Source organism: Protopterus annectens, chromosome 2.part0, assembly GCF_019279795.1.
Source record: "Protopterus annectens isolate FY-2018-M chromosome 2.part0, PAN1.0, whole genome shotgun sequence".
NCBI classification, from domain to species: domain Eukaryota; kingdom Metazoa; phylum Chordata; order Ceratodontiformes; family Protopteridae; genus Protopterus; species Protopterus annectens.
Window position 1 is genome coordinate 1,380,871,745 of NC_056728.1, and position 26,296 is coordinate 1,380,898,040.

Sequence of the window (26,296 nt, forward strand, 5' to 3'; positions counted from 1 at the left end):
AGGGAACCCAAGTCAGTATTACAGGCTGAAGCTCTTTAGTTGCACATAGTCTTAGCCCTCTGTGCAAACATTTCAAGCCATTTTTGGCATTATATGCATTCATGCTGGGAAGCCAAGTATTAGCATAACATAGGCATAACTGTGACGCATTCTTATACTTGTCATGATTTACGGCATATGAAATGGTAATCTGTCCAGAGGTCTCCTATATTTCCTACTTATTCTCATAACAGGAGATATAATAGTTAAAAGCGAGTACAGTAAATTGAGTCCCTTCTGAAAATGTTGCAGGAAATGAGCTTCATAGCAGAAGCAGTCCCAGCTTCCAGAGTTCTGGGAATTCATTGCATGGAGAATAAACCACCATTTATTTCAAATGCGTAGTATCATTAGACATAGGTAGCTATGAATAGCGTGCATTATGCAGAAATTATTTCAAATTAAGATGTCCAAAACAGGCTTTAAGCTAAAGTCTGATTTATTGAGGATGTCAGTATGTCTGGGAAATAATGTACTCAGTGTAACTTCAAATACTCTTTGAATATCATCCCTTGACTGAAACATTCAAACACTTGAAACTAAACATGTGAGGTTCCCCTTGGATTCAGTGGTATATAGAGATAAAGTCCTGACTGTGATCCAGGTAACTCAGGCCTAGCTAGTGACCTGAGCATTAGAGGAGCCAAAGGTGGAGAGCAGGAGTAAGTGGACAATGCCAGCCCACCTATAATGAGGGGAAAGAGGCACTCCAGACTACTGCAGTCCTGGCATGTACCAGAGACAGGGGTGTACATGCAGCATCTGGGTCAGGCATACTCACTTGTCTCAGCAAATCCCCATCTGTGCTGTAGTGTCCATGAAGCATGTTCAGGAATGTGCACATTTACAGGAGAAGTCGTAAGGGCCCCCTGGTTCTGCAAGTGTACACATCAACAACCAGAGGGAAGATAGAGGTAGAACATGGAAACTGTCTGGATGGTTGCCATGCTGTCACCAGGTAATGAGGATCAAATGAGCATGACCTTGGGGAGTAGGTGGTCAGCAGACACGGCACAGAGAAAGTACATTAAAATGTTCATTGTTTTCTGTTTTTTATGTCTATGTGTGTGTACATATATACAGTATAAGCACACACATTATTAAATACTGACACAACTTGTAGTTTGAATGCAAATATTTCTTCCAACAACAATTACATGTCCTACAACAGTTACTTTTAAACACTAGCCAGGGGAACTATTATACATGAAAAATATAAAATGTATATACTAATAAAAATACAAAACAGTTTAACAGCTAGTATTTTATCTAAGCTCTATAATGTCTTCCAGGGTAGGCAACAGAGGAGAAATAATGGACCTTCCAGGAATGGAGAGGCCCACCTTACAACACTCTTGGGTTTTCAGTTAGTTCCTCATAGCACCCAGCTATCAGGCATTATTGCTTGTTTATTTTAGAGAAATCTTTGGTTTGAATATAATTTACCACATCTAATGCCTTCTGCAGTGCAGACATGAGTGTGGAACAAGATTTTAGACAGCTCCAGGCCAGTTCACAAAATATTAAAATCAGTTGACAACACAGACATTAACAAAATGCCCATGAATTTCAAGCTGAATGCATATTTGAAGGGAGGATGAGCCTCCACACCCTTTGTTTTCTGAAGTTTTCCTTTTCCAAAAATGGGTACATGCAGGCATTGACAAAAATCAAAATTCAAGCACATAGTTTAATCATTTTTGCTCTGTAAGTCATTTGTTCAAAACCTTGCCTACGACCCTGTAGAGCCATTCCAATGCATAACATTGTGGGTACTGTATTACTCTAATGCAATGACATGGGATTTGCCAGGTTAGTTTTTCATTAATCATAGTATTCATTGCACACTGTTCACTACTTTGTATGGGTTTGTCCTAGACCATTATATGGTAGAAAATATGATTTTCTATCAGTCAATCTAAACAAACAAGAACAAAGGATTGCTACACTCAGTATAGGATCACTGGCAAGACACAGCTTGGAAGGGGATGACATGATGGTAAGGAGGAGGATGGACATCCTACGAATTGAAGAGACAAGATGGAAGGGCAGTGCAGCAAAGCCACAAATGTGTGTGTGTGTTTGTGTATTTCTATATGAGTTTGCCTAGTATGTAGCTGTATATAAAATTTTCCTCACTTACGATAGTCACTAGGCTACTTTGCCCAAGCATTTTAGTCACCCCTCATGATATACACACATATGTTTTATACATATATATATATATATATATATATATATATATATATTTACTGTATATGTGTGTATACATCATCCCGCTTTTTTCCCTTTTTCTATCTGTGGTTGGAATGTCATGTGAAATGTCGCCATTTCTCTCGATTCGGTGCCACTCACCTACCTTCATCGATAGTCATGCTTGACTGTTGTAGGTCTTCTGTCAACAATCCATCCACCTCTTGTCTTCTTCCTGTATCCCTGTACTCTTTCTCCTGTATCTTGTCTATCACAAATTCTCACCAGATTCTTTTGGTTTTCCACGCATGTGACCATAGCACAGTAATCTGTTCTCTTTGACTTTTTCTGTTATTGGAACTACTTGGGTTTCTGCTCTGATGACATCATTTCTTTGACTGTGGCAAGGTGTACATCCTACCACCTGTCTCAAGTACCTTATCTTCATCACCTCTAACTTCCTCAAGTGCTCTACCATTACTGGCCAGGTTTCTGTACCATATAGTAGTACTGGTCATACCACTGTTTTGTACAACTTACTTTTCAGCTTCCACTGACACTCTGTACTAGTTGACTGTAGCCCCTCTAATTCTAGCTTTGACCTATTTATTCAGACTTCCCTTCATCTCAACCACCCCTCCCAGATACTTGAAGCTGTTAATCTGTTCCACTATTTTATCTTCATCTATCTCAGTTCTTACCTTCTTTTGATTTCCTCCATTTGCTGCCATTAAAACTGCCTTATCTGTACTCAGTTTCATCCCATGTGCCTTCAGTTTTGTGTCCCATTCCTCTGTCCCTTTAGTACCACATCATTCACATACAGCAACACTGATGACCTTTCACCACTGACCTATATGCTAATGTAGTCCATCACCAGTATGAACAACAGTGAGCTCAGAGCTGAACCCTGATACACACCCACTCCCACTGGAACTCTCTGTGAGTTTGAACACTGTTTGTACTTAAGTCATTGGGTCCTTGTACATAGCTTGTATTACTTCTACCAATGTTTCTGGGACTTCGAACCACCACAAGATGGCCCAAATCAGCTTTCTCGGGACCTTGTGATATGCTTTCTACACGTCTAGGAATGCCCAGTTGGACTCTTTCCTCAGCTCTAGCTTATTCTCAACTGTCTGTCTCACTGCAAACATCAGGTCGGTTGTGCTGCTTCCTGATCTAAATCTGAACTGCTCATCTCTCATCTTACTTTTTACTACTCTGCATATTTATTTACCAGTCACCCTCTCCAGAACTTTCATGCAGTGCGATCGGAGTTTGATACCTCTACATTGTCCACAGTTGTGAATGTCCCCGTTGTTCTTGCACAATGGCATAGGTATGCTTATTCTGTAGCCATCTGGAGTATGCCTTTCCCTCCATACTATGAGTACCCCTAGAAGCCATTTCTTCTCTGTCTCACACAAACTCTTGATCATATCTGCTGTGACCTCATCTGAGCCTGATGCTTTCTCCTGACTTCATTTTCCTAAGAGCTGTTCTGACTTCTTCGAGGATGGGGTCTGCTCTTCTTTCATACTAGGCTGCATCTGGGACAGTACAGTTTTGTGTGGTTTTCTTCATTCAGAAGCTGCTGAAGTACTGCTTCCATCTGCCCTTGATGTCCTGTGGACTGGGAAGCAGGTTATTGCTGGCATCCCTTATGAAGGGTGTCTCACTACCTTCTTTATCTTTCTGTCTTTGCCTTGCAACTTGAAAAAGTTTCTTTGTGCCATCTATCAGGTCGCTTTCCATTAGATGGTAGAGTTCATCTGATGACTTGTTCTTTGATATTTTAACTCCTCTCTTAGCCTCTTTGTTATCCAGCCAGTATTCCTTCTTAGCCATCTTTTTTGTCAGTCTCCCAGTTTTTCTTGTACTCCTTTTTTGATGTCTTCTTGGGCTTTTGCATTCCACCACCAACTTTTCTTAAGTACCTTATTTCTATACCTGGCACAGTGACATATCTGTTCTGTAGTTCCCACATATGTCATTTTTAGGTGCTGCCATTCTTCTTCAACTGCACCTCTTTCCTCCTCTTCCTGAGATGCTAAAGCCCTGAATAATTCCTTGACTTCTTGTGCTTTCTCTCCAGTCAGATTCTAAATCTTCAGCCTAGATCTGTTGACTTTAGAGCCTTCATTGACCACTGCTTTCAGCTGATTGTGGCAACCAGTGGCTTATGCTGTGGGGTGACTGTTTCCCTAGGGATGACTTTGTAATGACTGATTCTACCCAGATGACCTTTCCTTACTAGGAGGAAGACAACCTGAGTTGCATGTTGACCACTCGTGTATATGGTCTTGTGACTGTCTTTCTTACTTAACAATGTGTTGGCCTTCAACAGGCCAGTTGCCAGACAGAAGTCTAGAATGGCCTCTCCTTCTTTCTTCCTGTTGCCTCACCCATGTGGACTCAGGTAGTACTCATTTCCTGTTCTGTCTGTCCTGATATGTGCATTCAAGTCATCCATTATCAACACCAGTTCATGTCGTCCTACTTTATCGACATTCTGCAGCTGCTGTCTGAGTGCACTGTTTTCTTCACTGTCACAATATCACAACTCTGCTGTGGAGCAAAGGCTGAGACTATGAATATTACCCTATCATAACACTGTAGTCTGATTCCAATGAGTCTGTCACTATGTCTGATGACATCCCTCACTGTCTTTTTAAGCTTCTCCCTCACCACAGTTCCCACACCATTTCTAGTCTGTTCTCCTCCTAAATAAAATACTCAAGCCAAGTGATGTTGCTGCGCTGCCCTTCCGTCTTGTCTCCTGGATACAGAGGATGTCCAGCTTCCTCCTTACCATCATGTCATCCACTTCCAAGCTATGTCCTGAAGGCAAACCTATATTGAGTATAACAATCCTTAGTTCATGTTTGTCAAGTTATTTGGTTTTACATCCAGCTTTTACTCAACAGAGCTATACCCACACTGGACAACTAGACACCAGTCAGTAGCTTTTTGACCTTGTACTGCTGGGCTTTATAATTGGCACACACTGGCCAATAGGGGCACATGCACCCCTCCCTCCATTAGCATGGGTCCCTGCTATAGGTCAGAGTAGGCCAGGTTTTCAGCCCACATATCACCAGGAAATACCCGTTCCCATTTGGAAACATTAGTCAAGATGACCAAATGACCCAGCGTCAACACACACACACACACACACACACACACACACACACACACACACACACACACACACACACACACAAATGCAGAGCCAGAGAAAAACAATGTTACACACGTATACAAAAACTCAGATAGGTAGACACACACACACAAGGAGAGATATACATATTCACCCATGTATACACAGGCATACACACAGGCAGATAGAGAGATACACAGATTCACCCACATTTGCACTCTCATGAAACACATACACACACACACCTGTATTATTAAATGTTCCAAGTACTTTGTTTGCACACCCTTTAGAGAAAATGAAGGAATATATAAATTGCATTTATTTCAGTTTATTATTGTCAGCTAGATATAGTGCAAAGCATAAGAACTTGCTATCTCACACACAAACATTTAATTTTCACACACGCACAGACACACACACAAGCACATAAGTCATATTCTTGTAACTGCTACTGCAGTTGCTTGAGTTAGATCTTTATTTATTTTCCCACTTCCCAACTATTGCTTTCCCTGAGCCTTGATTAGTAAAAGGAAATGAAAAAGTAAGTCCTTGTAACTGCTGAAACACTTATTTCCTTTAGATTACTGCATTTATTTATTTTCCCCAGTTGGCTTATTCAGACCTCTTTTATCAAGGAGGGGAAGGAAAAGACATGCTCATGTAACTTACTGCTTGCTGCAGTTCTGCAGTTACTTGCTTAGGTTAAGTTTGGCTTAGTTTAGTTTTTTTGTATGTCACAAACAGTGCAAGGTTGAGTATTAATGAGGAGAGAGGAAATGGCAGCTTTCAGAGAAGATTTCAGTCTCCATGCTGTGATTTATTGGAGGATTAAAGCTCTGCCATTTTTTCAGTGGGGTTTATCAATATGTTAAAGCCATGCTGTGTAAACATTGAAAATCCAATGAGAATCACTCATGTTCAAAGTCCATTACCTAAGTTACAGTAAATTTCCTCTCTCTGCGATCTGTCTGATAAATAATACTGCGGTGCTGCTGCTAAGCAGGCTCTAGTAAGGCTTCCTACCACTCAGGCTACTGGATTAACTGGTCTGATCAGCCTTTCAGCTGTACTGTTTACTTGAGTATAGTATTTTGCTGTAATTTAGTCTTAGAAAGGATAAGTGATATTTTTCATTACTTTGTTGCTAGTTTTTATAGATTTATAGGTTTATAGGGAAGTACTGGGCTAACATTCCTTGTAGACCATTTTAAGCCTAGCCAATTTAGCTTGGAGAAAATCAAAGCATATGTCTTTTGCCTCTGTGGTAAACACCTTCTTAACCATTATGCCAACCCCTTGTAAAAAGATGTTGAGTCCATTGACTTAACCACTTGGCCATGATTGTTTAGTAGCAGAATTAGCCAAACACATCAATAATAACTACACAACATTGGTGCAAAAGACAGTAGCTTTGAAACTATAAAATACTTAATGTTGAGTACAACAGACTGACAGTGCTTACATGGAAAAGTTGCAAGGAATTTAGGAAGTGTGTTTGTATGTTTGGAGAAGGGGCGGGCTTAACTCTGTCCTAATATCTGTTTTTGGTGTGTGATATGCAAATGTCTATTTCTAATGCTTGCTTTTTGCTAGCATTATTCTCATACAGTGCTTTAATTTAAGATCACTTAGTATTTTTCAGAGAGCGTCCTCTTCCTGGTATAGCTCCCACAAAGTCTACTTTCAAATTGTACGACTATTTCCAGGAAGTGCTTCTGGGTCGCTCCTAAAAAGAGGCACTTTAATAAGTGAAAAGCATGACTGAATTTGTGCAGTAAAAAGGCACATGAGAGTCTTATGTCAGCATGGTGTTTTTGCATGTTGTTTGTCTGAGTTTGAAGCAGTAACATAGCAATAATTTGCTAGTATACTGCATTAAGACTGTCAGTTTGAAATGGGCTACAGTAGCCAAAGTAGCAATGCCAGACCAACAATGGGTAGATGTAACATTAATTGCACTGACATTAGATTAGACCAGGTGTTTTACTGGTAGCCACACAAATATCCACATCACATTAATCATCATAGTATAATAAACTTCTTCCATACTTATTTATTGATGTGATTTATAGTGATGCTGCTTTTTATTTTTTTAAACTGTCGTAAATGATCCTTCAAAGACTTTCTGGATAATTTTCCACAAAAAAAAAAAAACTAATTACATAGAAGATGATGGATGGATGGATAGACAGACAGATAGAGCAATAGATAGGTCAGATATTTGTTATCTTATAAATCAGTTAATCATGTTACTGTTGTATTGTATCTGGATAAAAAGGCAAAGAACCTTAGCAGCATGACAATCCCAAGAAAAATATGTACTCAGATGAAAAAATTACAACATTACAGTTCAGCAATAAATTAAATTAAGCACATTTTACCTGCATAATTCAAAGTATTATTGGATATTTAAGCAGAGCACCATACAGTTTAAGGCATCTGTGATTTAGAAAAACAATAAACAAAAAAGATAGACCATCTCACAAAGTAATAGGTTTATTCAATAAATTGCAACACTGTTAAGCTTTCGAGTACAAGACTCTTTCTCAATGCAACAGTTTAAAACATCAGTTCAGTATTTTTATAACAATTTAAAATTACAGCCAGTCTACCAATTGAAACTAATTAATTCAGTAAAAAGTTAACCCTTTAATCACCAATAAAACCACACAACATAAAAAACAATATAAGAACAATATAAACATTTTCATACAGCATTAAATAATAGAATGTTTTAACTTAAGTATAGGCTTAATACTATTTACTGCATTTAAACCAGGTGGAGCATCTGATGTTTTAAACTGTTGCATTGAGAAAGAGTCTTGTACTCGAAAGCTTTACAGTGTTGCAGTTTATCGAATAAATGTATTACTTTTTGAGATGGTCGGTCTTTTTGGTTTATTGTTTTTCTGTTTCATTTTTACCATATAGTCTGTTTAGCTGGTTATCCCATTTTTGGATATTTGCATCTGTGATTTTGGTAGAGACCTTACTAAGTTCTCTTTACTTTTACCTGTTACTTCCCATGTGTTTTGCACTAGCTTTAGTGTTCGCATTGCCCATGATGCAGAGCTTCTACATGCGTCTCTATAAGTTTTTAGATTTCTTCTAAACAGAATAAACTGCTTTCCTTTTCTCCTTTTAGAGACAGTATTAGTGTCCGGATTTTTTACCCCGTACACCATTTTGTAGCCATCTTGTACTTAATATGGCCTGTTATGCAATATGCTCTACAAGCATGCACTGCCCAGGGACTAACGCAGGAGTCCCTGGTGCCACTGCTTGCTATATGACTGTTATCTAGACAAAGTTTACCTGATATAAAGTAGGATTAAGGGTATTTCCCTAAATAATGATTTGTTTGTAATGCTAGAAAAGAAAATTTGCCATTTTTTTGTATTTAACATATAATTTTCAAGGAGGCAGACATTAAAATTCAGATAGTGTGCATCAGCAGGCAGGTATTTATGCTGATACAGGACGAGCTTTAGAAAGGATACATCAAATAAATGACAGCATTAAATTTTGTATTTCTGTCAATCAGCTCCCCCCATCATATATTGAATGATATCTCTGTTCATTTGCAACTGTTGTATACACTACCTCTGCATGATGACATATTCAGTTGCCATTTAGTCAGTGATATACCAGAGGACACTTAGCCAAACACAGTGACATGTCTAGTGTGAGATACAATACAGACTTGTAGGTGTATGTGCGGATACCTGATGACCAGGACTGTGCATTAGGGCCTGTGAAAGTTAGGCTGTGCATACACTTTGAGAGTAGAGCAAATGGTCACTGCCCTTTCAACATGTAGTTACAATGCTTGGTTTCACATTTCTGTGTTTTGTAGCACTATTTCCCAAGAGTGTCCTACACAGAGGACATGCATGCTTCACTAAATAATGTCCTCAGTATGCAGGACCTTTTCTCCATGGAATAATATGTATGTAACTATAGTATGGTTTTGAGAAGAGGGTAAAATGAACAAAATAGTAAATACAATATGTTCAACTGGTGTGTTTTTTTCCTTCTGACTTTTATCCTTTATCATATATGTTGTTTTGTACACAGACTGTGACATAGAAGATCTGCAGTGTAGAGCAAGACCTGAACTATTGAGAATCACCTCTTAATGAGAAATTGCGTATGACAATGACTTTGAGATCACTACTGTTTCTCTTCGAGGAGGGAATATGGGGTCATTGTCTTTAATATCTTCTGTGTCTAATATATCACTTTTACCTTAATTTCTTGACCACTTAAATATAATATTGCTTTCTGTATACAATATGGCACTTTCACCTTAAATTCAAGACCACTTAAATATATCACTAAGTTCAAATGAATGCTTTCCATTAATTTTTTTCTACAAGCAGCTGCTGATATGGGCCAAACACTAGTTATTGCATTCCTTGTTATCACAGTTTATATAGCAGGTGCTGTGGTTCCATACAATATACCAAGCAAGCTATAATGAGCCTGCATGTTACACAGATGGTTTGTATAAGGCAGCATGACCTTCATTTAACTTCCAATGCATATTTAAAATACCACTGTTTTTAAGCATGAAGTAAGAGTGCACAGGTTTCTGACATGTCTTGTGCCCTGTAGCGTGGAGAGACCGCTTTACACATGGCTGCAAGAGCAGGTCAAGTGGAAGTTGTCCGATGCCTCCTAAGAAATGGTGCCCTCGTAGATGCCCGAGCAAGGGTAAGTGGACATAGCTTTCCTGAACTGTGAGGTTTTGTTTTTTATCTGACTGCATGTATATATCCAAGAGATTTCAAACATGAGATAATGTGTGTACTGTATTGCTTGTTTAGTATCAGTGTGCAGTTTATCATAGCAATGGAAAATCAAAGCTTTAAAGAACTAACAAACAAGAACTTCATTGAAAATTATGATACATCCTTTGGGAAAAAAAGGCATTCTTATGACTGAGATTAAATCAGCTATTTTTTTTTATAAATAGCAGTATCAGGAAGTATATTTAATTAACTATCCTTTCACTGTAACATCAGTGATGAATAGATGTGTTTGCCAATGGTACAAGAAACAATTGAGAAATACCATGTCATGTCTGGGGTACATGGTAGTAAATTTGGCAAACAAATGGCCAAAGAATAAAGAAGATATATTCAGACAGAAGCAGTTCTTAAAAGGAAAAAAATGAAGAAACAGCACCATTCTTTGGAAAACATGTGAAATATAAAGAAAGTAAGATGAGTGGTTTACAGAGTAAAACTGGGGAAGTTACAGACACAAGCAGGAAGAAACCCTAAAATTAATACACAGATGTGTAAAAAATATAAAAGTCGAAGTAAAAACAGATTGTGAGGACAGCAAAGAAAGGTAAAATATGAGCGAGTACAGTTGTTGAAACTGAGAAATTAGGAAAAAAGAGTTAGGTGAAGTACTAAAGGAAGTGAATGCACATGGTATGCCAGGACCACATGGGCTAAGCCATAAGAAAATTGGATGAAAGAGTAAAATATTTCTAAAACGTATAAACAAATGGATGGATGACAGATTTTAGAGACAGAGAGTTGTGGAAAGGAATAATAAATCTCATTTGTAAAAAAGACTGGCAAGCTAGTTTAAAAAAATGGAAGCCATTTACACTACATAAAACAAATTGTATGATTTTATATAAATTTTGCAGAAGTTCCATAAAGTGAAGCATGAAATGATCCATGGTGCTAAAGTGATACATAATTTAGTCAGGGAGAAAAATGATATTAAGTTGCTTGAGTCTGATGTATCAGAAGCATTCGATAGTGTAGATAATAAAAGCACATGGAAAATATGAAGTTATGCAACAGTAATCCAAATAAAAAAATGGCTTATCACATTAACTCAGATAAATAAAGTAAGAAGTGATAAATGTCCATAAACTGTTAAAAGCAAATTAAGCACTTTATTCCATTCAAAAAAGAAACACAAAGAGTTTGATTTATATTTTCACCGTTTTGGCCCTTTTTTGTTTATTTTATTTAAGTTATGGAACAGGTGGTAAGATGACATAGAAGAACAACTGGGTCTCCGATCGTAAACAGTTTATTATGGGTTAGATATGTGGAAGCCAAGACATTCACCTCAAGAGTGAAGCTCAAGAAGTGAATCTTGAAAACTGTGTCAAGAACACGTTATAACGATTATGATAATTGAAACCCAGTTATAATTCTTTATACTGCACAGTGTTTTATTTGTTTGATGTAGTGCCAGTTACAGAAAAAAAAAGTGTAGGTAGGGAAAGTATTTTACCGTCAAAGCCTTTGAAAGTCTTTAAAACAGTTAATTCTGCCAAACTAAAAGCAGCCACCAGTAAATTCTCCCTATCAATAATGAATGGCTTTAAAAACCTAAGGCATTTCATACTGCCACCGTGTTTTATTTTGTTTTGTTTATAAGTGTACAGAATTAAGTACCTAAAAGCTTTTAAAACTGTTTACCTTCTGCCTCTGTTCCTTGCCAGCCAGTATTGTCTGCTGTTAATCCCTAGCACAAGACCTGATCTTAACAGGGTTAGGGGTACTTAACAATAGCTTGTTAAGCACCTTTATACCATTACACAGCAGTGGAACACAGGCAGTTGTACAGTACAAAAATTAATAGTAACTAGTACTGCAGAGAAATTAATAATGACTACTTGTAGTTGGGCACAGATACTAGTATTGTACAGAAGTTAGTAATTACTAACAGTGGAATAGAGATAGTATTAAAAAAGTTAGTAATGACTACATGTAGTTGTGAGACACTAGTATTGTGTAGAAATTGGTAATAACTATATATAGTGGTGCAGAGACACTAGTACAATGCAGCTCATAAAGACAAGATAAATATATTTGTTTTCTAACTGTAATTTTCCTTTAACATATTTAGTCAGCTGAAAAATATGTCAATATTTTACTAAAAAGTAAAACTGTAAAGTCAGTCAGGGTGTATAATTATAAGAATAAAATGTAGTTGAATCTCTTTTCATATTGCTGCAGGTTACTGTATGAAACGCATGCCTTATCTTGATGTACTAGTTGTCTGTTGTTTTATAAATGAGGGAGGCCATATTCCTCTGCGGTACACTAACCAAGGTCATGGTTTGATATGTGTCATTCTTCTTTTAGAGCTTGTTTCGCAGCAGTGAGGTTATCAGGCTACATTATTAGCTGTGCTGTCTACAGGCTGTTTACACTTAGGAAGTGCAAATGGTCCTGCTGAGGCTCAGACGTATCTACAGTATAACAAAGTTGTTTCCCTTTCTCCAGCCAACCTACCAAGTCCTTCTGTAATGTTAGTCATTTGGTATTCATTGCATCTACAGGATGGTTTCTTAGTATGTGCTCTATAAGTGGGACAATCATCATTCTAATCATGTTGATTCTGTCTAGTTGTGTGCATCTTTTATGTCCTCCCCTCTCCAGTATCCCCTGTTTTTTCTCTCTCTCTTTCTCTCTGTCTGTCTCCCATTCTCCAAATTATGTTTTGCTGTGTCACTTAATTTATGTCTTACATATATCTGGGATTATATGTAAGTCACACGTATCTGGGAGTATATGTATGTCTTGCATATACTCTCAAATATTTAGGGTACTTCCTCTCCAGAATCTGTCTCACTCCCCCCTTCCCTTTTCCTTCTCGATTCTTTTTCTACTAGCAGATGAGACCTGAGGTCCTTTCAAATTTGCAAAAAATGTCATTATTCCCTCTATGGCCATATCAGCATTCTCCAACATAAGCATTCACCTGTGTACATCAGGTACTCTGACTGTACTCCTTCCCTTCCTTCATAAGCATGCACCTGTGTACATCAGGTATCTGACTGTACTCCTTCCCTTCCTTCATAAGCATGCACCTGTGTACATCAGGTACTCTGATTGTACTCCTTCCCTTCCTTCATAAGCATGCACCTGTGTACATCAGGCATCTGACTGTACTCCTTCCCTTCCTTCATAAGCATTCACCTGTGTACATCAGGTACTCTGTACTCCTTCCCTTCCTTCACAAGCATGCACCTGTGTACATCAGGCATCTGACTGTACTCCTTCCCTTCCTTCATAAGCATGCACCTGTGTACATCAGGTACTCTGACTGTACTCCTTCCCTTCCTTCATAAGCATGCACCTGTGTACATCAGGTACTCTGTACTCCTTCCCTTCCTTTATAAGCATGCACCTGTGTACATCAGGTACTCTGACTGTACTCCTTCCCTTCCTTCATAAGCATGCACCTGTGTACATCAGGTACTCTGACTGTACTCCTTCCCTTCCTTCATAAGCATGCACCTGTGTACATCAGGTACTCTGACTGTACTTCTTCCATTCCTTCATAAGCATGCACCTGTGTACATCAGGTACTCTGACTGTACTCCTTCCCTTCCTTCATAAGCATGCACCTGTGTACATGGTACTCTGACTGTACTCCTTCCCTTCCTTCATAAGCATGCACCTGTGTACATCAGGTACTCTGACTGTACTCCTTCCCTTCCTTCATAAGCATGCACCTGTGTACATCAGGTGCTCTGACTGTACTCCTTCCCTTCCTCCTTCAGTTGTGCTAACATTTTCTTCAGTTAATTTGCAGGCTCTTCTATGACTGTTTTCTATTACTAGCACAAAGAACCCTGGAGAGTGAGAGAGAAAGAGAGAGACGGACAGCACCCATACCATGACTCAGTACTTTTAACACCTGAGAAACACCTCTGTTTATCTTTACCTCTATTTATGGCTCTTTATAAATTGCCTTTATCAGTCCTATTAAATTTTTGTCTTTTCATAATATCCCCTAAGGATTCCAGTCTAACTGTCAAAGGCCTATTGTAGGTCAAAAAAGACCATCCCGTCTTTGCACTTCTCTGTCCACAAACTCCATTAGAGCCAATCAATTCACTTCTGCTCTTCTTACTTTCACAAAGCCATCTTGCCCCCCCATATTTTTCTTGGCAGAATCTCATCTAATCTCCTTGCTAACACTTTTTTTCATACCACTGCTCCATTTTGCTTTTCTTCCCTTCCCCTTGGACTAGTCCAACCTGCTCAGACACAGCATCCAGCACTGGGCATCTGAATCCCTTGAGGTTTAATTTGTAGTGTCTCCTCTTTTATTGTATGTTCTTTGTCTTATATCTCAATCCCTGCTTTTATTATGATCGATGTTATTCTCTTGTCTTCTGTTGGATTTCTGTTTTGACCAGCTCCTTCTTCTTACAGTGTTATTCTTGTGCTCTGCACTCATATTACCATTGTTTTCTGTGTTCTTTCCTCCATGTCTGTATTATGCTATTCCCATCATCTTGGCCACCCTACATATCTTGTCAGCATTACTCTGTGTGCCATTGTTTTCCTCTCTTATAGTTTTTATTTTTCCCTACAGGTGTGTCTATGTCATGTGTTATCTGTGACCCTGGTAATTCTGTCTTCCCTCTATTTCTTTGTGCCTGTCTCTCCAGCTTCCACTGTGCACAGTCTCTGTAACAAAAGCTTGTGCTTCTCTGTTCCCCTTCCATTCTACAGTTATGATGGCAGGGAGTTAATCCATGAAGGAATTCTCTGGGCTTTCAGTGGTCCCAACAAGTCAGCCATCCCTTTTCTTAGTTTATTCAGTGAATTGGAATAACCTTTCAATAATATTATTCTGTAATGTTCTAACTCTTCTTAAACCCTTTTACTTAAGTAAAAGGGGATCTTCCCGAGATACTCTGCTACTGGAGTCACTTTGTGGTTTCGGTGTTGCTTAGCCTGAAGGTTTTTCAGCTTTCCAGTACCAAGAAGTAGATACTGTACTTCTTAGCTGGCTGTTAATCTTTGTCCTTTTATTCATTTTCATGAACACTGTTTATTACCTGTAACATAACTAGAATTAGTTATGGAGTACTTCATTAAGTTTTATACAAACATTGCAAAGGGTTGTAAGTGCTTTTTTTCATAACTTTTATATCTGCTGTGAAATATATTTTTAAATATATTTTTATCTGGAATGACAAAAAATAGATAAACAGGTTGACCACGGCTGAAAAATCCAAATATATGTTCACTTTCAACAGAATATTCTTTAATAAAAAAACAAGAGTAAGCACTTTCACGATCTAAAACAGCTGATCGCTTCTTCAGATTCATTAAAGACAGTTAAAGCATTGGTTTTTAATCCAAATATTCCAATCAAATGATAGTTTTCTATGACATCATCTAATTAGTTAACTAATTCAAATACAACAACTATACAACTAACAACCTTAAACCCTATTAAAAACAATTTGAATATCCTATAATACACATAACATATATAAAATATTAACACAAAAGACCATAAAACAATATTAAACTATTTAGTGTTTTAATGGTCTAGATTTTAAAAAAGGTTTCAGAGAGACAGCATTATTTAATCCAGGGGGCTTGTCTGCTTGAAGTAATATAATCCATTTCTGTTCTGCTTCTTCTACCCTGTTCTTTATATCCCCCCTCTATTATTATTACTTATTGTTTCTATAACCATAAAGTTGAAAATGTGTCTTGTATTCTGTTCTTCTACATGTTTTGCTAAAGCATTTGTGTCTCTTTTGTTCGTTATATCTCTGAGATATTCAAGAATACGTTCTTTCAAGCATCTATTGGTCTTGCCTATATAAAAAGCATGACATATAGTGCAAAAACCAAGATAAACTAAATTCTGTGTTCTACAGTCAGCATAGAACTTAATATCAATAGTGAATTCTAAAGTGGGATGTTTATATGTGGATTTATTATATAGGTACTTACATGCCATGCAATTCCTACAAGGAAAGGTCCCTAGCCTTTGTGATTGCTTTAGTTGTTTATTAGATGTTGATTTATAGCAAAGTTGCCTTTTTAAAGATTTTTTATTTATTTATTTATTTTTTATTATAGGATATTCAAATTGTTTTTAATAGGGTTTAAGGTAGTTAGTTGTATATTTGTTGTCACATTGACACCCCCGGAAGTTTTTTATATATATATATATATATATATATATATATATATATATATATATATATATATATATATATATATATACATATATATATATATATATATATATATATATATATATATATATATATATATATATATGTATATATATATAAACCTTGGAGAAAAGGGAATATTCCAAGAAATGGCATCTTTCAGCCATTCAGTCTCTATATTTCGGGACTTGCTGTAGTGGGTCCTGACATTTCAAATGGTTGTTGGAAGATTCAGGTTACAAGCGTAGGCAATTGAATCACTTTCATTTGAATTTTCACAGCTTTATACAGTGCGAATGCACATCTTTCATAGAAATTCACATAGCATTGGTGGGGTACTTGGAAGTGCATTTTACAGTAGCTACTATATCTACAGTCTAGGAGATGCTTTGTCCCCAAGAAAATAAAAAGTTACATTTTTCTGTTTTCAGGTATTAGCTGCCATAGTATTTTCACCTATGGTATATTTCTGGTACAGCTTACATGCATTTGTAGTCAGTTATTGACTTTTGGTACATTCAGCTGTCTTTCATTGTTCTGCACTTCATCTCAAGCTTGTAAACTGTCTTGTAATGCTGAGAAATTGTTTGTACTGCTTCAGTTTCTCATTTACGAGATTCTTAAAGTGTAGCACCAATTTCACTTGCCAAGAGGTCATTGTCACACAGAGTGATTGAAACTTGAATTTGTTTTTGGCTGATATAGTTCAATAGTCATACAGCTCTGTTCCTTTTTATAGAATCATCTCATAATTCTGTAAATAATGTTGCCAAAGCTCCAATTTTTTAAACAGGAATGTGGACATCTTGCTGATTAATAACTGTCTTAAAGACACGGTGGATCTCTATGAATTTTTAGTTTGGAACTTGGATTTATTTTAATGGATTGCACAAATGTGTACAATCCTTATGTGATGTAAGTAACTAATTGCTGAAATATATTCCATATTCCAATTAAATTATCCATTTGTTAATTCTGGTTATGTTATGCATCCTCCAGCGATTTTCTTTTCAACATGTTAAACACATTAACTGTCTCTGCTTTCAGGAATACAGACATCAGGAATGCACTTATTTGTAACACCCTTTAGCATTTAGTTTTAATGTTTCATATGCAGTTAACACTAAATGCAATGAACTTGCTACTTTTTAATCAAAAAGTTCCACTTGCTTTGGATTTGGTTTATGCTTTAATGAATTTTACTGGGTAAAGCTCAGTTAAAAAGAGAATATTTATCATATAGTGCATGTAAATATTGCAAGAAAAAACAGCCAAACTAGAGTTTTCACTCTTCATCAACCTTATGTGACACCCCTGCACTGGCCCAGTAATCAAGGAGCCTCAGTCCCCACCACTGGCAACAATGGGAGGATGACAAGTATACACACAATAAAGTAACATTTCCCTTAAGACCACACAGAGATCACAGTCAGTCTGTGGCTGGTTTCTCCCTTTTTCATCAGATCCCCAATAAGACTCCCCACTGGCACAACTATATGGTTGAGATCTCAGCTGAGTGGCCATCCAAAACCTCCAGCACCCTCTCTGTCCAACCAGTGCTTTGTGTCTCTGCCCAAGTAGCTGACACACACAAACACGTTAAGATTTGATTTATACACGCACACATACACCTGGAAAAGGCTGGCACAGGTTACTACCTGTGCCCCCTTCTGCACACACTATAAGATAGTTATCACTGCCACCAGCCAGCTCTTTATCAGCTACTCTAAGGCCCTTACCAAAGGGTGCCCAAACTTACTGTGTAATGTTCCTAATAATCCAAATGGTAGTTTTTGACCAAGCACCAGGCTATTAAGGGTGGCCTGTACAGTTTCACCAAATACGTATGCAAGTATTCTGAGTTAAATATCCCTAAACAAACCAGCCACAATTAAAATGCATAAATATATTTAATAATAAATAATAAAAGAACAAGACAATACTCAGGAAAGAAACACAGTTAATTCAGAATTCAGAATCACAGGAAATATTTTAAAACAACATTGCAGGACATTCTAATTAAATAGGTTCAGAGGTATGTACTAGGCTAATGCCCTGGAGCCTTTACATGCCTAGCCCATAGAAGTACCCTGGCATTGTGCCGCTCATTGTTAGTTCCCAGTGCCTGTATCAAGTAGAGCCACTGGAGTGATCCCCAGGTTGAACTTTCTGTTACCTATCCACTCATCAAGATTTCTCTTGAAGAGGGACAGTGAGATGCTCTGCTTGACATGTATGGGAAGTCTATTCCAGAGCATGGCCAGTCTCTGGGTGAGGAACCTGTCCCTCCAGCATGTTCTGTTGATTGTGGTAATGAGGTTGAGGTCTCTGGAGCATGTGGTGTGGAGGGATTGGGATTTCTTTTAACTAATCTTTACTGTATTCCTATCTATAGCTAAAAGATACTATGCCCTAAATAATTTGCTTACAGAGCAAGACAAATGCAGATGAGTGGATGTTCTTGCTAGGTCCAAGACAAGATACAAAATGGACACAGTTTCTCTCTCTCTGAGAGAGTTCTTAAATTATTATCAAATATTACAGCTGGGTCAGCTTGGATGACATCATTCTTTGTCACCTTCCTTCAGTTCCCAGGCTAACAGAAACTAACATAATTTTAACATCTATATGTGAGAAGTACATATCTCTGAGAAGTTTGCAGAACTTGGAAGTTGTTTAACAATAAAACGCTTTTACATTTGAAACCTGGTAATTATTTTTGTTTCAAGACAATACAAACACTTCTAGCTCTAGACATTCTGTCTTCATGCTGCATTAAAACTAACATTTATAATACATCATAAAGCACTTCATTTCAACTTATTTTCTTGATGTTTTGTAAGTTAATCTTCTATGTTCCAGCAGGGTATGCTGTGATTATATTCTTGAAGCTCAGTACGTAACATACAGTTTTGTATAAATCATAGCAATATTCACGAATTATTTACAAAATGCCAGCTAAGTTGGCTTGCAGCTTTTGGTTTGTCAGACTACTCCCTCCCTCAAAAACTCAAGCTAATTTTTCAAGTGACCTTTGAGAAACGTTGCTTGAGAGGGTTGAACCTATCTGAGAATGCCTTACCCCATTCCCAATCTTGACAGCCCATCAGCACTGGCATTGTTAATCCCACTGCAGTGCTGCACTGTCATATCATATGCTTGTAACCCTAGGCTCCACCTTAGTAACTTAGCATTTTGCTGGCTGGCTCGATATAGCCATGTTAAGGGATTGTGGTCTGTAACTACAGTGCATTTCTCTCCATACAGATAAGGCTTAAGTTTCTGCAGTGTCCACACTGGCTAGGCATTCCTTTTCTGCAGCTACATGGCATTCCACCCTGGGTTGGAGCTTATGATTGAGACATACCACTGGGCGCTCGTCTCCCTCTGAGAAAACCTGGCTAAGTACAGCCCCCACCCCATGGTTTGAAACATCCACCTGGACAACAAATTATTTGCTGTAATCTGGACTGGGTAGCACAAGGGGTCCTCCCAAAGCTCCTTTAAGCTTCTGAAATGCCTGCTCACATGCTAGGGTCCAAACTACTTTATCTGACCTGTCTTTCCTTGTCAGGTCTGTGAGGGGAGCAGATATGGTACTGGGGATAGCTGCAGATAAACTTTCTGTAGTACCCTGCTGTCCCTAAGAATGCCCTCACCTGTTCTTTGGTAACAGGTGATGGCCATGCTTGAATGGCTTCCACTTTGGCAGGTTTTGGCCTGATCTTACCACTCCCCACTCTATGTCCTATGTAGGAGACCTCTGCCATAACCACCTGACACTTGCTGGACTTAATGGTCAACTCTGCCCTCTGTAGTCTGCCCAGCACCTCCCTGACATGCTGAAGGTGCTCTTGCCAGGAATAGCTGTAGATGACAATATCATCTAGGCAAGCAAGGGCAAAATCTCATGCTCCTGCTAGGATATGATCTGCCAGCCTCTGGAAAGTTGCTGGGGCATTTCTCATCCCAAAGAGCATTTTTGTGAACCCATACAAGCCAAAAAGAGTCACAAAGGCTGACCTCTCTCTAGCACTGGGAGTCAAAGGCACCTGCCAGCAACCCTTGGTAAGATCAATAGTGATCAGATACTTAACCCCACTCAGCTGCTCTAGGGCTTCATCTGTTCTAGGCATGGGGTAAGCATCTGACTCTGTGTGACTATTTAATTTCCTGTAGTCCACACAGAACCTGGTGCTGCCATCCTTCTTTTGTACCAGCACCACTGGAGAGACCCAGGGGCTGCTGAATTCCTGAATTACCCCTAGTTCCAAAATTTCCTGTACCTCTTCCCACAGAGTCAGTAAGGGGGATGCTTAATAGTCCTTTGGGGGCCTATATCCACATGGTGCTGTACCAGATGTGTGCACCCTGGTTTCCCAGTGAACATGTCCCCAAACTCCTGTAACACTGCTCAGATTTCTCAAACCTGGGACATTGCTACCTCTTTCACTGAGGTGTCAGTCTGAGCCCCACTGAGGAGATCAGTCACCAGATCCCTCTCAGACTCAGCATACAAAGGCCTCACTATCATGGTAAGGTTTCATCATGTTAACATGGTACAATTTGTGCCCCTGCCTCCTGCCTAGCAGTTCTAACATGTAGTTAACATCACTGACCTTCCTTACCACCTTGTAGCATCCCTCCGAGCCTGCCTGCAGCTTGTTGTGTCTGACAGGAATGAGAACCATTACCTGCTGCCCTACAGCATACTCTCAAACTCAAGCATTCCTGTCATACCAGACCTTTTTCTGCTGTTGGGCTTCTGCCAGATTCTTCTGGGCCAGGCACATGAGTTCCCTGAGTCTTGTCCTGAGGTTTAGGACATATGCCACAACAGACTCCTTTTGGGATTCACACTCACGCTCCCACTCATCTCGAATCAAATATAGAGGTCCCCTCACCTTATGCCCGTACAACAAATGAAAGGGTGAAAAACCTGTGGATTCCTGGGGCACCTCTCTGTAAGCAAACAACAGACGGGGCAAATATTTGTTCCACTCCCTTTTAAACTAGTCTGCAAATGCCAGTAGCATTGTCTTGAGTGTACAGTTTAACCTCTCAACAAGACCATTAATCTGAGGATGGTAGGGGGGTGGTCTTTAGGTGCTTCACCCCACAGTACTTCCATAGACAAGCCATCAGATCTGACATGAAATTGTCACCTTTGTCAGTCAGTATTTATTTATTTATTTCAGTTTGATGACCAGGGTAGTCCATTGGGCGTGGAAGTGCCCGTTTCAGTGGAGGCCCGGGGAGAATAGCTCTACAGATATTGAACAATTATACAATAGTTGTAAATACAGACATGGATGAATGTACAATTCCAAAGTTTAGATGATGAACAGCATAGTTAAAAAGAAAAGGCAAATGATACATATGGTCTAAGTAATAATTACAAAGTATATATGTAATTACATAGAGTGAGTAATATTTACAAAGTATAATTTCAGTATAAAACGTTATAATTTTTTTTTTTGGAATCTCAGGGGGAATATAATAGTGGGAGAAAGGTGAGGTAGATGGATGGTTTTGGTAGACTGGGAGTATGTTCAGGTGGGGGGGAGGTTAACAAGTGTTAGGCAGAGGAAATAGATTTAGAAGTAGATGAGCACTGAAGAAGCAAGTATAGTTTTTTAGGAAAATCTACCCTGCTGAAAATCTGTAACAAACTATTCACCACCTTTTCTGCCTCAGTGGAGGACAGAGCCACTGCCTCAGGGTATCTGATAGCATAATCTACTACCACTATGGTATACTTTTCCATTTGGAACTTGTGGTACTCAGAGGCCCCACAATATCCATAGCTACCCTCTGAAATGGCTCCTCAATCACAGGCAAAGGCATCAAAGGAGGTTTCACCCTGCCTCCTGTTTTGCCTATATTTTGGTACTGCTCACAGGTCTGCAATACCCTGTTACATCTCTGGAAATCCCAGGCCAATAGAAGTTCTGCATAATATGTCTCTTTGTATGTTTTATGCCCATATGATCTGCAAAGGGAATATCATGAGCTATGACTAGAAGTGCCAGATAGTAGGTATTGGTCACTACCAACTGCTGTACCCTCTCACCTTTTAGCCCTCCCTTAGGGGTCCACTCTCTATACAGTAACCCTTTGTCCCAGTATACAGATTCCCCCTTCTCTTGATAATCGGATGTCTCACTAGCTACCTCCTACAGGCCTTGTAATGTAAGGTCTGAGAGCTTAGCCTGTCTTAACTTTCTCTTGGTAACCCTTCCCAGCTCCTCTTCTACAAGAAGTCTAGCATCCTCTGATAGCAGTGCCTCTCTGTCAGCCTGGGTACTACTACTCACCTCTGCTCTTGCAGTCACTCTATCCACGCGAACATCACTACCCACAAGCAGCTGTGGCTCACCTTCAGTCTCACTGCTACAGGGTAGCTCTCTCCCTGAAGTAACTACCTCACCAGTTCTGGCTGCAAGTGTGCAATCTGTCTGGGTCACCCCAGGCTACCAGACCCACATGCTTGTCTCCAAGCCTGACTGTGTGTAATTGCATGCAAACATGGTACTACATTATCAGAATCATTCCCTATCAGGACATCTGCAGGGATATCCTCAAACACACCTACGTGCTGACTTCTTTTTCCACCATCCCAGTCAAGGTGAACACTAGCCAAAGGTATTTGGAATGGGATCCCTCCTAAAGCTCTGACTGGAGTAGACTGTCCAGGGAAGTAGTGCTCCTCTGTAACCATTGCAGACTTCAGAATGGTTAGGTCAGTGGCTGTGTCTTTCTTAGCCATGGCCTTTTTCCCATTTACTAAGATAGGATATAACCTCTTGTGGTAGGTCGGTACCCTTGTTGTCTTGAGACAACATACTGTTGACATTTTGTCATTCACACTTACTGGCTCTCCCACCTTTTTGTTCCCCACCTTGCCTTTGTGGACATCTATATGCTACATGGCCTCACTGGTTGCATTTAAAACATTTAACCCTTGGTCCTGGACATGTACCTGGACTAATGGCTTCCCCTGCTACTGGTGGACTCTGTTGGGGCATTCTGGGCTGCCCACCATGGGTTCCCTTAGACCCATGAGCAGCACTGGGTATCCCTTTCCTGTGCAGTGATGCCCTGTTTGCTAAGTATTGGTCTACCTTCTTCCCCAACTCATCTGCAGTAGTGCATTGACTATCAGCTAACCAGATTCTCATGTCCTCAGGCAACATGCTAAGGACTTGTTCCTCACTAAAAGGCCTGACAGCCCTTCAAAAGTGATGACCTGACATCCATTCACCCACCCATGAAAATAAGTGCTTAGTTCAGCAACATATTCACACACACTTTCATCTGCCTTGTGTCTATGCTCACAAAACTTTTTTTCTATAAGCTTCAGGTGTTAACTTAAAACATTCTACTAAACTGTGTTTCACAGCATTATAATTTAAACAATCAGCATCAGACAGTTTGGAAATTACAGTTACAGCTTTACCATGGAGTAAGTGGGTCAGGAACTGTACCCAGAGCCCTTGGTCAACATTATATTGTTTACATACCCTTTCAAACATATGAATGAAGCTCTCAAAATTACCCCCCTCTGTAAATTATGGAAGAAATGTACTGACCTTTGTTGATTCTGGGGTTCAGTTCTCCCTTCTCCATTACCTCCATAACTCTGGCAAAAAGTCAGCATCTCCTTTTCGTGTTGCCTCTGCTTTTCTTCTCCTCAGCTACCAGGCATCACAGTTTCTCACTTTCCTCAATCTCTAGCCACCTCAGTTTCTCTGCTGCTTCTACTTCCAAATGGTTAGCCTCCAGCTCAGATCTCTTTAACTCCAGATGGATTTTTAAGTCCTCTGTGGAAAAGTTGAGCTTTCCATTTTCTGAGAGCTGTATATCTCCATGGCCAGTCTGATTGTCTTCCTAGTTGTTGTTTTCTGATGCAGCTGCAACTAAACCTACAATCATATTTGCTTTAGTCAGTTTGGCATGCACAAGTCCTTTAGCCTGGCACATCTCAGCCAGCTGGCTCTTTGTCAGCTTGCCATACTCCTCTGCTGACATGCTTGCCTGCTCTCCCTGACTAACTAACCTAACACAAAAATAAAACAATTGTGATATGAACTCTGAATGTTCACTGCATGACTGATTGAGAGTACAAACACTTTCAGTGACCACTGTACACAGGCTACAGGAATTCAATATCCACAACACTACAAGCCAATTAATATGCAATGTGGCTATCTCACCACTATCAACCAATTAATATGTGATGTGGGTATCCCACCACTGCTAACCAGTTAATATGTGATGTGGATATCCCACCACTCCCACCAAGTAATATGTGATGCCCCTGCACTGGCCCAGTAATCAAGGAACCTCAGTTCTCACCATTGGCAACAGTGTGGGATGTACACAATGGGAGGATGACAAGTACACACACAATAAAGTATGATTTCCCTTAAGAGCACAGAGAGATCACAGTCAGTCTGGGGCTGGTTTCTCCCTTTTTCTCCAGATCCCCAATAAGACTCCCCACTGGCACAACTATAGGGTTGAGATCTAGGCTAACTGGCCAAGCCAAAACCTCCATCACCCTCTCTGTCCAACCAGTGTTTCATGTCTCTGCCCAAGTGGCTCACACACACACACACACACACACACACACACACACACACACACACACACACACACACACACACACACACACTTTGAGATCTGATTTATATACAAACACACACACACACCTGGGAAAGGCTGTCACGGGTTTGCTAGCTATGACCCCTTCTGCCAAGACTATAAGGTAGTTATCACTGCCACCAGCCAGCTGTTTATCAGCTGCTCTAAGGCCCTTACCAAAGGGTGTCCAAAATTACTCTATAATGTTACTAATACTCTAAATGGTAGTTTTTGACCAAGCACCGGGCTATTAGGGTAGCCTGTATAGTGTCACAAAATACATATGCAAGTACTGTAAGAGCTTAAATATCCCTAAACAAACCAGCCACAATTAAAAGGTTTAAATATATTTAACAATAAATAATAAAAGAACAAGACAATACTCAGAAATGAAACATGGTTAATTCAGAGTTCAAAATCACAGGAAATATTTTAAAACAACATTGTAGGACAGTCTCAAATAAATCCAGAAAACATCTAAACTAATCTTTACTATATTCCTATGTATATCTAAAAGATACTATGCCCTAAATAATTTACTTACAGAGCAAGGCAAATGCAGATGAGTGGATATTCTTTTTAGGTCCAAGACAAGATACAAAATGCACACATTCTCTCTCTGAGAGAGTTCTTAAATTGCTTTCAAACATTACTGCTGGGTCAGCTTGGGTGACATCACTCTTTGTCACCTGCCTTCAGTTCCCAGGCTAACAGAAACTAACATAATTTTAACATCTCTATATGAGAAGTACATATCTCTCAGAAGTTTGCAGAACTTGTAAGTTGTATAACAATAAAATGCGTTTACATTTGAAACCTAGTAATTATTTCTGTTTCAAGGCAGTACAAAAACTTCTAGCTCTAGACATCCTGCCTTCTTGCTGCATTGAAACTAACATTTATAGCACATTGTAAAACACTTAATTTCAACTTATTTTGTTGATGTTTTGCAAGTTAATCTATGTTCTAGCAGGGTATGCGGTGGTTACATTCTTGAAGCTCAGTATATAACATTCAATTTTGTATAAATCATAGCAATATTCACAAATGACATAGATTTATTTGCAAAATTACAGCTAGCTGGGCTGGCAGCCCATTTGAATATATGCAAATGGCCCCTTAAGGACATGAAGTGTTTCAGCTATATGGTTTTTGAATGTTCATGACTTTTTACTTTTTTCTTTTTAATTCTTTATATATACATTCAGGCCAATAAAGCCAAACCCCACTAGCTGTGGGTATACATGTTTCAACCTTCTTATCATCTCGTCAGC

The 26,296-nt window shown here is 39.1% G+C and overlaps 1 protein-coding gene across 31 annotated transcripts in view; it reads left to right on the plus strand.

Annotated features, from left to right (window-relative positions):
* Positions 1–26,296, plus strand: part of ANK2 (ankyrin 2) — a 3,034,032-nt gene that overhangs the window by 1,979,131 nt on the left and 1,028,605 nt on the right. For all 31 annotated transcript variants that reach the window (XM_044061567.1, XM_044061562.1, XM_044061555.1 and 28 more), the window contains one exon: positions 10,013–10,111. In XM_044061567.1, coding sequence (XP_043917502.1) covers positions 10,013–10,111 — 99 coding nt within the window. The remainder of the gene's footprint in view (positions 1–10,012; positions 10,112–26,296) is intronic.